General features: G+C 34.8%; 1 protein-coding gene across 1 annotated transcript in view; it reads right to left on the reverse strand.

The window, feature by feature from the left end:
- The window catches only part of FBXL7 (F-box and leucine rich repeat protein 7), a 515,131-nt gene that overhangs the window by 329,374 nt on the left and 169,788 nt on the right, over positions 1-15,969 (reverse strand). The window contains exon 2 of the mRNA XM_007486833.3: positions 12,452-12,541. Coding sequence (XP_007486895.1) covers positions 12,452-12,541 — 90 coding nt within the window. The remainder of the gene's footprint in view (positions 1-12,451; positions 12,542-15,969) is intronic.

The following is a 15,969-nucleotide window of genomic DNA, read 5'->3' on the forward strand; positions in this document are numbered from 1 at the left end:
TTTTCCAGAGACTATGCTTAAATCAATTCTGTTTTATATTTGCCAAACAAGAATGCTAATGTAAATAATTTAGTATGCTTATATTCATATAATTGATCAGCAAATATTTATTGGGTATGCTTTATGAATTAGACACTGTGCTGTTTACTATTATTATTCTACTACTGGGGAGAAATGGCTAGAATCTCATCTTTCCAAGCAAAATGAAGAATTCAATTAATGTTCTAGGTAATTCAGGCTCTTACTTGAATTGATCTGTATATTTCATATAGAAGGTTTTTTTCCTGGTGAGGGAGGGGTTATGTGATAATTGAATTGCCTATATAATTGCTTTAAATGTCTACTTAATTTTGTTTCTGTGAACATAATTTAAATTTCTCAGTCTAGTAGTTCAGCCTTGTTAGTGTGTCTTACCAGATTCTATGTTTGTTTATCAGAGAATATGATGTATCTACCTCCTCCCTCCTCCTTTCCCATCAGTAGAATGAAACCTCGTGGGCAGAATATCACCTAGCATAGAGCCCTGTTTAAAGTAGCTACACAATATATATTTGTTGACATTTTCATTCAAATATTCAGCATACCTGAATGGATTTTTGGAAACTAAGTTAGTCAGGCTTTGAAACTACATCCAATCAGTTGTCAAATCCTCTGTTTTCTAACCTAGAAATCTTTCTCAAATCTTTTCCCCTCCTGTCTACTCTCTGATCACTTCTCTCTAAATATTGAAATTACCTAATCATTGCCTTTACTGTAGTTCCCTTGCCTTTATCTAACTGCTCTTCAAAGGGCTGCCGAAATGACCTTCTTAATGCACAGTTTTGATGGCATTGACATTCACAAAAAACCTTTCAGCAATTTCTCTTTCTGACCAAACTACCAATTCCTTATCCTAACAGTTCTTATCCTCAATAATCTGATTTTAAACTACCTTTCTGGCTTGATTTCATATTAGTCACTTTTATGTACTCTCTACTCCAGCCAAGAAGCACTACTCACTATTACTGAATCATGTCGTGCCCTCTCTGACATCTATGAATATATGAATATATTCCCCGGGTCTGGGCCAGACTTCTTCTATATTTCTGGCTTAGGGAAACCCTTATCTTTCTTCCAGGCCCAGCTTTAGTACTATATCTCCTTAAAGACTAGAGAATCCATCCAGTCCCCAGCTAGAAACACTCCCTTCTGCCTCAAATGCCATGTTAATTGGAGACCTCTCTTGTGCATTTATCATATTGTATTTGAGTTATAGTTATAATTAGGGGAGGAGTTACCCTTCTCCAAGTATACAGTAAATTCTTTGAGAATATCAATGATGTTATTTTTGTCTTAGGCTCCCCAGGGCTTATTGAAGTGCTTTGCATATGGTAGACATTGAATAAATATTTTTGAATTGAATTGAATTAAATCCAGCATGTTATTTAGTGAAATATATGGCTCATATATAGGAGGAATAAATCGCAGACTAGATAGAATGCCAGGTCTGGGGACAGGATGTATTGAGCTTAAATCTAGCCCTAAACACTTGCTAGCTATGTGATCTGGGGCAGTCCACTTCACTCTGTTTGCCTCAGTTTCTTCATCTGTAAAATGAGTTGGAGAAAGAAATGGTAAATCCACTGTAGCATCTTAGTGAAGAAAACGCTGAATGGGGCCATATGACTCAACAGCAACAGTATCAAATGATATATGTGTATTTACTGCAATATATTTATTTTTTTATAATTACTGAATGTGTCGGTAAACACCTTCTGGAGCTTTATAGCTATTTTAAAAATATTTTGTAGGCAAGTTCTAAATGTAAAACATTACACTATATTTATTTTGAAGTTACCTAGCATCAATAAACATCCCAGGTGGACTTCCTCTGTTTTCAGAGTCTGTGCAATACAAAGGTTGTAACATCAAAATCAAAGAGTTTTGCCTGTATCACTTAGTTAATTGTCATAACATTCTAGGGAAGCTGGAATTTCCTGGGGAAGTTAGTCCATCCTCAGGAAAAAGTAAACAGATGAATTAACCTGATTTCTAAGGTCAGCCGTTGCCTATAACTACACAAGGCAACCAGTTGTAATGATAAGATTACTTGTTCCATGATCTTGTATCCCCTTCTTTATATGCTTTACATGGCATACAATAAAACTAATTGAATTATCATATAAAATTTGATTAATGCCTCACCTTATTTGAAAAAACATGGGGAATAGTAACTTATGACAATGATTTTATTTTCTTTTTGATGTAAATTCATGTAAAATCTAAATCATCCAAATTCATCCTTTGCCTTGGGTTCATCAAAGTACAAGAACAAAGAACATAGTGTTAAGTAGTTCAGATGGAAACATTTTTGAACTAAATTTCCAACCAACTGATGACTTTTTCAAATTCTAAACAGACACTGGATGAGAGCTGAGATCAAAAACATCTCGACAGGCCAAAATAGGAGATTACATCTAATATGGTGAGATTTAATAAGGAAGAATCTTTGTAAAATTCCTTGCTTTGGGTTTGTTAGATTAAAATTAATATATCCAAGTTCTTATTTTCTATAAAGTTTACTAATAATCACTTGAAATAGAAAAAGCAGGTAAGCATAGATTTAAAGTCTCTTTCTTACTCTTAAGTCTAACCATGTGTAGCTCATCCTGCAGGATTCTCCCCTCCAGCCCACCTGTCTATTCAGAGAAGTAGAGAGCCAGGTGGGGTCCATCCACACCTTTTTATTTATGTTCATGTACACAGTGCTGGCATGTAAAAAATGGGATAAACTCGGTTGGTAATCCAGGAGGGGGAGGGGATGAAACTCCCTCTTTACAGGTTAAAAAACCAAACTAACAATGTCCCAAATTCAGGCTGGGGGAGGGTAGACAAGAGCTTATATAAAATGCTCAAAGGAATTTCAGATGGCTTTAAACTCATTATGGATTAAATCAATTAAAAATACCTGAAATTGTTTAAATGCCTATTATATACAAGATATAAAGAATTATACTTGATGCTACTCAGGCGTGTAAAATGGCAACCAAAAATGGTAGCAAGAGCCTACCTTCCATAAAGTTGAGTGTCCAAATAGAACTACAGGAGGGAAAAAAAAATGAGAGTCTTGTCTCTGTCCTCATCAGACCACTTCTTGGGGATTCTGTTGAGATCTGTGAACTTTTACATTTCCTCCAAGGGTTACTCACATGGACCTCATCATCCTTCTTGTGCCCTGTACAAGAACCTTTTTATGTGTGTTATATTCCCATATTAGAATGGAAGCTTAGTGAGAGCAGATGTCTCACCTTTTGGACTGTTTGTTCCTCTGCAACAAAAATTTATTAGTTGAACCACCAAAAGCAAAAAGCAAATCTCCAAGCCAAAAATAGGTTGAGAGAGAGAGAGAGAGCAAGGCTCACAATAAAGCTGGGCTCGCTCCAATGAGCAAGCAGAGACCCCTAGCCTTGTGAGGGCCCCTTATACAACACTGTTTTACAGAGGGGATGTCAGCAGAATAGTATATGCTGAATAAAGTAAATTGACACTGTGTCTTGGTCCTGTATCTTGGTCCCTGCATGCCACTGACATAACCTCTACCCTTAGCGTGAATATACTATGTGCCATGATGATTCAGCAGAGGTCAGTGTAAAGAAAGGCTGTTCTGAACAGTTATAAAGCAAAAACCTGTGGATTAAACCAAAGTCTTTGGCCCACTTTTATAGCAGAGCAGATGGGAAGGATGTATAGTTTAGCCAACTAGCATGGGGGAGGGCAGGCAGGGGGCAAAATATCAATACAAAATAGCTATAAAATATTACAGATTTGGGTATTCTTCAATTATCTTCATCTTTTTGAAGGAATATTTCCAGTTTTCTAGAACTCTGAGATCATGATTTTCTACAAACCAGATCCTTAAAAAAAAAGTCCATGTCCCTTTTTAAAAGGGATTTTAAAGTACATACAACTACTTGTGGTTTTTCAGGTCTCTTTGTGCCAGTTTTTTTGGCAAAGATATTGGAGTAGTTGGCCATTTCCTTCTCCAGCTAATTTTACACATACAAAACTGAGGCAAACGGGGTTAAGCGATTTACCCCAGGTCACAGAGCTAGTAAGTGTCTGAGGTCAGATTTGAACTCAGGAATAAGAGCCTTCCTAATCTCTAGGCTAGTGCTCTATATATTATGCCACTAGCCATGATTGCTGTATCAAATAAGATCATATCTGTAGATACTTGGAAAACAAAGTGTTGTTTAAAATCTGTTATTGCTACTAAATCAATCAATAAGTTGTTTCATATGAATGAAAAGCCTCAATTTGCATTATCTTTTCACTAAGTTCACTTTATAAAATTTCCAACAATTAGGAATAATTGGCAGTTTTATGAGTGCATTTAAAAAAAGGAATTTTGATGATATCCAAAGTGCAATATCAAATTAATAGCTGGGCACTGGATCTGAAAAAAAAAAAAAAGATCCTCTATTCATGAAATCTCTATTTCAGGACATCACGGGATGGAACTGTGAAGCAGTCTTAAGAACTTATCAAAATAATGTGTATTCATATTTAGTATAAAGAATGCCCTGGGTTCTGAGAGAGCAGGGCAAAGACATAGTGTTACCCACTAGCTTTGCAATCTAATAAGAAAAAACTAAAAAAGAATGATTAAAACCAAGTGCACAAACATTTGCAAAATCATTGAAATGAGAATAAGTCATATTTAGGCCTGCAAAACAAAAAAATACAACTACTATATAAGTCACTTGGGAGTTTTTCTTCCAAGGAAAGCATTCTAGCTTTGTGTATCTTGGCCTTTCATAAATCATACTAATTCACACCATGTTTGTAAAGCACCTGAAATTGTTTCTTTTCTTTCTCTTTTTTTTTTGAGAAGCTAATTCAAATGGCCTTTTTATAGTGATAAAATGAATGATTGAATGAAACTAGATTCATTGGAGCACTTTCAGAGAAGAATTAGTAAATGACCATTTCAAAATCCACTATCAGCTTCAGACTATATATTCATTTCCATGTACTTCAGAATTACCTAAATATGTAAAGATGAGATAGTTTCATCTCTGTTACAAAAGAGTCTAGTTGCCATTGATGATCTAGGCTTTCTCTAATCTATCCTAGAAGCACACCACTTCTAAGGAACCAGCATTGTAAAAGCAGAGATATAAACAAACTCAGGATCAGAAGAAAATGTTAAGATGCAAAAATTAAAATTCTTTAAAATTTCACTCAGCTCTTAAAAGCAAAGCAGTTCAGTTAGTGAATTGTGCTAATAACCCTAATTTTCAATTAGATGTTTATCAATGTCTAAAGTTAAATCTTTAAAATGCCACTAGGGGGAAATAGTCAAGATGTTATCTTGTGTAGGTTGACAGGAAGCTGCATGGAATTTGTTCATTATCCTGTCAAAGTTATTCTTTGAACTAAATGTTTCCCTTTTCCTCAGGCAGGTTAAGGGAGACCTAATGGGGAAAAATCCTACCTTCCATCACACAGCATCCTTATGTTCCACAGATTTGTGACTGACCTGCTTGAGGTGTTCCTAGAATTCCCTTTCCTTACCTAATTTTGCTATGTTTGAAAGCATACTCATGTCCATGCATACTTCCTGTACACCTGGGGCAAGGTTATGGCTTTCAGTGTTATAGGTCAAAGACTATGCTTACAGTTGGGGGGTTGGGGGGTGTAGAAAAGAGCAAGGAGGGAGGAGGGGAGGGAGAGCATGAGAGCTGAAGGAAATGGGCAGGAAAAAAGGTGGAAGGAAAACAACTGGAAAGAATTAGGCTATGCCTTGCATTGATGGAATAGAGATTGTATAAGAGTAATGGAAAACCTCCATTCTTATGCACTTAAGTCCCCTGCATCCCTGCAGAGTGGGGAAATCAAGAACTCACTATTGCAAGGCATGAGATGGAGTTTAGAGAAATAGATGTCTGCTAATCATGGTTGGATTCTAACAGATGACCCAAATCCAATTCCTTGAATATGGATTTAGCTTCTCAATGTTAAACTCAAGAAGCTCTTCTTAAATAAATACCAGGAGGAAGCATGACCATAATAATGCCTGAAAAATGAGAGAACACATCCAAAGTGAAGTGCAATGGCTATCCTTCAATCAACAAGAGAAAACTTCATCTTGTTTTGAATAGTTGTCAATCTTGTCCAAAGACTGAATCCAGCACCAGGAACACAAGCCACCAAGAAGGAAGCAGAGCTAGTGAAATGAATAATTGCACATTAGATCCAAGTGCTAGAAATAGCTTAAATCTCATTGAGGTTGGAAACAATCTACACAAACAAAAGGATAATTTGGAAACACTTATAGTTCTGTGTTTCCACAGTTTCTTCAAAAACATCATTGGGAATGGGAAAACTCATAACCTAAAGAATCTGTATGCAAGAAAGCTTCTTATTCCAGAAGTCTCGATTTCTTTCATGTAAACATGATCATGATGAGGATGATATTTTTTGCCTCTGAGCCTCATCTATAAAACTAGGAAGCTAACAAAAGATCCCTTGTAGGTCTAAATCATAGGATTCCATGACCCTAAAGATGTTAAGGGGGTGACATGTAAAGTCTTCCATCTTGCCCTGCCTGCTGCTTGCCTTGACAAAGCTTCCCTAAAGCTCCTAACCGTGGTTGTCCTCTTAGAGTTTGTGGTGTACTTTTAAAAAGGGCTGTCATCACTCCTGGTTAGATCATTTTTGACAAATTCTAGCAAGGACTGAATTTATCAATACTATTCTAAACCTACCACCTCTCCCTCTAAAGTTGGAAATCTAAGAATTATCTTTGACTTTTCTCTCTCCCTAAAGCCCCCAAAACAATCAGTACTAAGCCCTGTCAATCTGAATTCTTCCTTATCTCTTCTATTTATCTCCTTTTCTCTGCTATCATCATCCTTACTCTATTTCAAATTCTTTTCACCTCTCATTTGAACTATTCTAATAATCTTACATAAGCCATCTCCTTTTCTTCAGTTTCTACCTTTTCCAATATATCCTTCCCACATCTGCCAAAAATAAAGCTCATACTCTGATTATGTCATTTCTCTATTCAAAAACCTTTGGTAGCTCCCATATTGCCTCTGGGATTAAAGACAAGGAGGGTAATTATGTCATTCAAAAATGGCTCCAACGTAATTTTCAAGTCTTATTTCTTTATGTACTTTCCACTTTATGTACTCTGGGTTAGACCAGGTGAACAACTAGTTGTCCTCTGAATTAAATATAGTGGCCCCCACCATCTCTAATCTCTGCCTTTCCAAATCCTTATCTTCCTCAAGGTTCAACTTGGCTGCCATTTCCCCTGATCCTCCCAGATAAAAATATTTTCTTTCTCCTCAAAATTTCCATTAGTAGTCTTTCTGGATCTTTCTTTGTTCCCTTTACTCTTTACTTTGTATTATACTTATATCCTCTACTTCTACCTCATTAATTCTTACTATAATATAAGTTCCTTGGGAGCAGGGAATTCTATTTTTGAACATTTCTATCCACTCTGCCTTGTATATAGTAGCTACTAACTACATATTGAATTTGAATTCTAAAATGATTAAAAGTCAGTTATGAGTTTATAAAAATGCAGCAGATTCCTCAAAATCCCCTGATCTGAACATTACCTCCCCCCAACCCTGTTCCATATTTATCCCCACTCCTGGAGTTAGTAATGAATTACTATCACAATCCCCGTAGGAGGGCATAATTCAGGAGTCAGCTAAAAAATATTCCTATCCCAACTATCAGAAAAAATGCTGCCAGCTTCAACAATAGTTTTCAAAAGTTCATATAAAAGAAAAAGTATGTTTTCATTTAAAATGGATAGTATTTTATGTTTCATTTTTATTTTATTTTAATAACAATTTTCTGCATAAATTATCCAAAGTTATATGTTGTCTCCCTCCTTTCTCCTCCACCCCACCCCCCAGCCCAAAGTTGAGAAGCAATTAAATCTGGGTTATATATGTATTATCATGCAAAACCTATTTCCATATTATTCATTTTTGTAAGTGAAAATGGATAGTATTAACATCCAGATTCTTAAACAAAGAATCTTGAATTTACAAACTATGTACAAACTCAAAGTGGAAAGGGAGCAAATAGTTAAGAAGCTGAAGGTAAGTAACCATAATCAAAGCATCACAAATGATAGTGTCATAGAATCATAGAATTTGGAGCTTGGAAAAGTTAAAATTAAATCTCAATAATTATATTATATGTTAAGAGATTTATTAATGATCATTAGAAATCAAGGAATAAAGAAGATACAAAATAAAGACCACATGCCCATGGCTGGTTAACCATTTTTTAGTTAACCCCACTCACCATCATCAATGCTGACTCTACATCAGAGAGTGGGAGCCTCCAAAGCGCACACCCTTTATCCTCTGTCTACAGGAAGTATGTAATGACAGGAAGTCAGTGGGCTCTTGGGATATGTAGTTCTTTTTTAAGGTAACAGATTTTTCAATCTTACAAGCAGGAAGGTACATGGAGTCCCCAAACCACAATATTTTATAGATCAGTATACTGAGGCAGAAAATAGTCCAAAAACTTGTCAAAGATAGAATAAATACTAAAGCCAGAATGAGAATCAAAGGTCTCTCATTACAATCTGACAAGGAGGCACTGGCTGAGTGGAAAGTGTTGAACTTTGAGTCAGAAAGTCCTCATGAGAATCCTGCTTCAGACGCTTACATAGTTAATTTATCCTTATCATTTAAAGAATACTAACAATATGCCAGGAACTGGGTTTGTGCTTTAAAATTCTTATCTCATTTGATCCTGGTAACAATCCTGGGAGATAGTTGCTATTATCATCTTCATTTTGCGGATGAGAAAACTGAGACAATCAGAGATTACGGGACTTGCCCAGGGTCATTGAGTTAGTAAATTGTTGAAGCTGGATTTAAATTCAACATCTTTCTAATTTTAAACCCAGTGCTCCATCCACTGTACCACCCAATTGCCCAGCTAATATTATGTTGTGTTAATTATATTACATTATATATCAGATCATATTACACATATAGTATATGTCATATACTACATAGTTATGTAATGCCAGGAAAGTCACTTCCATACGCTCAGCTTCAGTTTCCTTATTAGTTAGATAAAAATAATAATAACATCTGCCTTCCAAAGTAATTGTGAGGAGATATTGTGCATAAAATACTACACCAAACTTAGAGTGATAAGAAGTGTTAGCTGTTGCCATTTTGCTGCAATGGAAAATGAAAGCCACTGCTAGATAGAAAGAAAAAAAAAAACAGAACAAGCCTGATGATAGTTAAGCAATGACTTAACTTGCCATTATGTAGACCTTTTGAAAGACTTTCTATTAACTGAATCCATTATGCAGCAACAAGTAGCTACCACCATGTTTCCTAGCAAGAGGATATCCGTAGAGTTAGCTAAAATTCTTGTGTGAGAAAGGTTGGCAATTTGAAACTTCAATAGCTAATCCTGACACATGGGGTTGGTGCTCTGTTGTACATGCAGTGTGCATTAGCACCAGCCACTGGTGTTCTATTCCATGTGACAGCCCCATTTCTGGGACCAATTATCTGACAAATAATCCCAGAATAAATGTTAATATGGCAAAGGCTCAAATTAAAATTAGCAACACCTTCTTTGGAATTCTCAATGATTTTTTTAAATGCAAACACATAAAATACATTTACAAATGGTATTCTTATTAAATGAATTTCATTGAAGCATAAAACACTTTCCTTTTGAATTTTCAGACAAGGAAGGAAATGGATACTGTCTTCAACAATGATGGGGTACTACTACTTAAAAGCTGGAAACAAATTCCACACTAATTTGCCACAGTTGTGAAAAACTCTGTTTCAAATGAACTTCAGATTTTGCTAATTTTTCTACTGGTTCTATCCCCAGAATGACAGCAAATACATAGTGACAAAATTTATAAAACACTGGTTGAGCTGAAGCCATAAGGAGCTTCTTAGGAGAATTACAAAATAAATGAAACTTTCAAGTCCTTGTAGAATTTTCCAAGGCACAAATGCAAATATTTGGAAACTTAGAGAGTCCTAGAGGCCCCCAAAGATTCAGCCTTGAGATTTAAATATCTTTTATTTTGGATAAGAGAAGAAATAATGGAAACGATGAAAATTATGACTTAAAAACACAAAAACATTAATTCACAACTTCTTAGTTTCACATTTTTACTTTCATTCCAAACTAGACAAATCGTAGTGACAAAAAAAAAAGAGAAAGAGATGACGGTCTATAGGGTTGCTGATCAAGTAAATAATAGAGTTCGCGTTTGGGGACCATTGCAAACAATTTCTAAGAATCAATGAATGAAATCTATATACTAACTAATATACAGGAATAATTGCATATACACAATATAGCTGTATCTCTGTTGAGAGAGACAGATAGAGAGAGTTAAGTCCACTCAATCCTTACTCCAGTGCTCCCTCATGGAAGGGAGGTTCTCCAAGTTTTTATTAGTAGTACACAAGGTCTGGCAAGCTCCATCAAGGTAGAAAGACTTTTAGTGTAGACCCAGAAATGAGTTGCATATTTTTTATTCAGAGAACAGAATTGAAGGTGTTCATTACCTTGTGACAATTATTTTCAAACCCAGACACTCATGAAAACTATTAACTCAGGCACACCATGTTTCTGATCTGTATTAGTGAAGGGTAAAGGGGGATCCCTGAGCAGCGGGGCAGAAGAGTGCTGGACTTGGATTTAGGAAGACCTGAGCTCAAACACTCTCTCTAACACTTAATAGTGGTATAACTCACCACCAGGAACTTTACCTCTCAATCTCGTTTTATTCATTTGTAAAATGTAGCATAATAAGATAACATCTTGCACATTGAAAACCTTAAAACATAATTCAAGCGGCAGCTAGGTGGCTCCATGGATAGAGAATCAAGCCTGGAGATGAGGAAGTCCTTGGTTCAAATATGGTCTCAGGCTCTTCCTAGCTGTGTGACTGTACAAGTCATTTAACCCCAGTTGCCTGGCCCTTACCACTCTTTTGCCTTGGGACAGATACTTAGCATTGATTCTATGAAAGAAAGTAAGGGTTATTGAACAACAATGTTTACTTAAATGCTTGTTATTATTATATAGTCCTCAAAAAGTTTTATAAAACGTGTTTAGATAGTAATTCTTTTTGATCCTAACAAAGTTGGTATGATAAAAATGACTGTCCTCATCTACAAATGGAGAAACTGAGTCACAAAGAATGTAAAAGACTTGCTTATGACCACAAAGCATCTAAATGTCAGAGGAGAGATTTAATCCCAGGTCTTTCCTTAATCCAAGTTCAACACTCTTTTCATTACACCACATTCCATCCCAGATCAGAAATGTTGCAGATCAAACATCCTTACTAATATGACAGTTCTAAAATAAAGTTTCACCAAATAAGGTCTGATATAAGTACCAACAGAAGACCAACAGGTTTCCCAAGGTTTGGCCAACAAATAGCAAGAGTTTGAAACTAAAGAGAAATGAGTAATAGACTTTAATAAGTCACTGCACTTCAAAAAAAAAAAGGCATCCTGGAGCAATAACCTAAAATCTGTGGTCCATTTCACAAATGAATCATATGCAAATGCATGAATTTATGTTTCATCATAAAGGTTTCCAGTGGCTTGGACAGACAATTTTGCTATTTTAAACTGATCAAGTGTTGTACAAATACTGATCTGGAAAGGAAGACTTCTTTGGAAAGGAAGTTTTTGAACTTAGTTTCAAATTGAGAATGAACAAGACAGATTCCACAGATGGATCTACTTTGCCCTAAATAACTACTGTCATAACAATTAGACCCCCACTCACCAACCAAATGAACAACCAGCCAAGAGTGTTTCAAATGCAATGAAGAGGCTGAATTCCAGGACCCAAGGTTGCACAAAGCCAATTTCTTCAACAAGAATATGTATGAGAAAAGTCCCAGTCCCAACAACATGGAACATTTCTTCACCCCTCATATAACATGCAGACTCCCCTCCCTCCCCACCACCTTTGATCAGGTGAATTGCAGAGCTCTGACCTTGGCACACTCTCACCAGCCCACGATCCAGGTGCACAATTCCTGGCATGACGGAAGAAGAGCAATGCAGGGATTTTACAGTTTTAGTTCTCTTCATAGAAAAATGAGATACATAATGCAATATGATCTTCTTATAAATCAGCCCATTATATTTTCATGAAACTCCAACATTAGCCTTGGAAATGAGAGATTTAAATCCCATCAAATCAACTTTTACACACAGCAACAGCAGTCCAAAAAAGAAAGAAGGAAAGAAATAAGGCACTTGGAAGACCTTTAGCTTTTTCCTTTTTCAAGAATCTCATGAGCTCCCACTCAGTAGAACAGGCCTAAACCCCACGCATTTTATCTCTCTTCCAAAAATAGCCAACATTGTGAAAAGAAGGCCAAAGATAATGAAGACCAGATGCCTACCTTCACTGGTAGCTGCATTCTTTTGAGCTTTGGTCGGCGTGTGATCTGTACTTGAACTCACGTCGGATGAGATGCTTGAGCTGCCTTTGCCTATGAGAAATAAAAAAAGGAGAAGTCATTGACGTTCTTAACTGTAGAAATCCAGGCACATCCTGCCCAGTGGACCACATCACCTCTTTAGACTTATAGAAAGGGATATTATAAAGGAATGGCTTACTTGTATTAGAAATAATTGATGGCTTAATAAATAATCTTGATGCTATAGAATCTAAATTGTTTGAGGGTAGGTTGGATTTGTATTCATAGCATAAATGTTGGTACTTTACCCACATAGCAGGTACTTAATATATCACTTTTCCTTTTGGCCTGTGAGTTGTTTTTTTTTCCCTGAAAGGGACATAATTTGACCTATTCCTGTATCTAGGGTAAAAATGTTTTATTTCTTGATTTTTCAATTACATATAAAGCGAATAAAAGAAAACAAATATAATGATATAGCTTTACCAACTTAATAAAATAGAAGATGTAGGGGAGAGGATCTTTCATGTTGAGTAATAATTAATGTAGAGTAATAAGCAGGCTAAATGAACCACCATTTATAGACCTTTGTGGCTATTTACTTGCCTCGAGAAAAAAAAAAAGAATCTCATTCATCACCATGAAAAAAATCAAACAAAATGTATCCTTGATCCTCTGCCTCATACAGTTACCAGATCATCTCTCTTCTCTATAACAACACTGTCAGACCTTTTCAGAAAGTTTTCTATACAAAATTACTCTACTCCTTCACCATCCACCATCTTCCTTATGCCTTGCCATCCGACTTCTAACCTAATCTAACTTGTCTACTGAAACCATTTTCAGAAGTGATCAGTGAACTCTTCTCATATATGTTGATTAGAGATCTAGATTAAGAGACAGGCTCTGAAGCAGAGACAACTCTAGTGACTGATGAATAGTTTAGTTCAGCCTTGACTTAAAAAAAAATCTCTCAACCTCTTCGTTAATGTTTATCATATCATGTCACCTTTGGTTTATTAAGAGGCTCCTGAAGTTTACATATACCAGAGTGATACATTTAAAAAAAACAAACCAAAATTCCTCTTTTCTTCCTCTGCATAATACCACACAGATCCTAAAATTTCTAACTCATCCTGAGCAATGACCTTGGCTCTTTTAGTTAAAGTTATATGTTGGCCTTTGTATCTTGAAACTAGGCTAAAATGTTTGCCTCATTAGAGGTAATTAATATAATGTAATCAAATAATGAATTAACTGATAATACTCATAATGATATATCATATTTATATAGTGTCTACTATATGCCAGACAATATCAAGTGAGTGATTTTCTATCTGCCCCTTATAATAATAACCTAAATAATGCAGTCAGTTATGATGGATATTTTTCTGTTTTCTTCTAATTTATATCCATGAAGTAGTCTAATTACATTGGATTTGCTCATACAAAATATATTTTTATCTTTTAAATTAAAATCAGCTTTGTTTGATTAAGAATTATACCCTAGTCATCAATTGTCAGAGATATTTCCATCTATTCTCTATTTTAAAAAATTGATATGACCTTTTATATTTGAAAAACAAGCATTTTAAAATGTCTCTAGATTACATGTCAATTAATTACATTACAATATTTAATATTTGTTTTCTGACATTTTCAAATTCATATTCTCTCCCTCACTACTCTTTCCCCTCCCCAAGAAGTCAGGTAATATGATATATGTGGTATATATGTGTATATATATATATAATTACATAATATATATTTGCCTATTCATCTTAATGTGAAATGAGAGATATATTATTTATAATGGAAAAAATTCATTGGGGTAATAAAGTGAAAAATGGTATGTTTCAATCAGCATTGGGACTCTCTGCTCTTTCTATGGTGGTGAATAGCCTTTTCTGTCATGAGTGTTGCCCTGGATCTTTGTCTTGTTGATAATAGTTAAGCCATTCACAATTGATTATTTTATATTATTGTTGTTAATGTGTTTAATATTCTCCTGGTTCTGCTCACTTCATTTTTTAGCACTTCATAAAGTTTTTTCCAGTTTTTTTTACCATCTTGTTTGTCACTTCTTATGGCATAATCTTATTCCATTACAACCATATACTATAACTAGTTTAGTCATTCCCCAATTGATGGACATCCCTTTACTTTCTAGTTCTTTGCCACCACAAAAAAGAGCTGCTATTAATATTTTGGAACACATAGTTTCTTTTCCTTTTTCCTTGATAAACTTAGGAAATAAATCTAATAATGGTCTTGCTGAGTCAAAAGGCATACAGTTTTATATCTCTTTGTGTATAATTCTAGATTGCTCTCCAAAATGGTCAGATCAGTTTATGGTTCCACCAACATTATATTTGTGTTCCCATTTTTCTACATCCCCTCAAACACTTGTCATTTTGCCCTTTTATAATTTTATTCAATCTGATAGTTATATCACAGAATTGTTTTTATTTGTATTTCTCTAATCAATAAGGCTTTACAGCAGTTTTTCAGATAGTTATATAAAGCTTTGTTTTCTTCATCCAAAAATAATCTATTCATATCTTTTGACCATTTATCAATTGATGAATGAGTGGCACATATTCTCATATAGTTGACAAAGTTCTCAATATATTTTAGATATGAGACCTCTATTCCAAAAACCATAAGAACTTTTACCCAACTTTTGCTTTCCTTCTACTCTTGGCTACATTAATTTTAGTTGTACAAAACTTTTCATATCTTTTTGGATTATATTGTGATATATGCTGCAAAATGGTATTTAAAATCTAGTATTTATCAAAATCTCCAACTCTCCTAGCAGTTCTTATTCAATATGGAGTTCTTGTCCCAGTAGTTGGTTTTCATTAGTTAACAGAATATTATTCTACTCTATTTGATTGTTTCTAGGTCTCATTTTACTTGGTTATTTATTTTTTCTATATTACAATCATTACCAAATATTTTTTATCATTAAATCTCTGTAATATAGTTTGAGATATCATGCCTCCTACATTACAAATTATTTCTATTATGTTTCTTGAGTTTGTAGAATTCTGTTATCCCTCCTTTGTTGGATTGTGTTGAACCTACTTCAACCCCTCACCTAACAATATAGAAATATTTATGTTTTAATTCTTTGTTGAAAAAGAAAAAATATTTTATTTCTGATCCATTTTGACTCCTTCCATTTTATTTTTAGCTCCTTCCATTTGATTCTTTATTATGATTCTTCAGTTTATTTTATGTCTATCACTTCCTTTTATAACATTTCCTCTTTTTTATTTTTCCTTCCCTACCTCATCTCCTTTTTTGTAAAAAAAAAAAAAGGAGAGCAAAAGAAAAAGGGGAATGAAATCAGCAGTTAGAATGGTCTGATTACAAACTTATCCCTCTCCATCTTCTCTCAGTTCAGAAAGAAATTACCAGAACTTTGTATCTGAAGTTGTTGGGTTTTTGCTTAATATTATTCTATCTCCAATTCTGCTTTCTTTTGTCAGTAT

This window comes from Monodelphis domestica, chromosome 3 (assembly GCF_027887165.1).
Source record: "Monodelphis domestica isolate mMonDom1 chromosome 3, mMonDom1.pri, whole genome shotgun sequence".
Lineage (NCBI taxonomy): Eukaryota > Metazoa > Chordata > Mammalia > Didelphimorphia > Didelphidae > Monodelphis > Monodelphis domestica.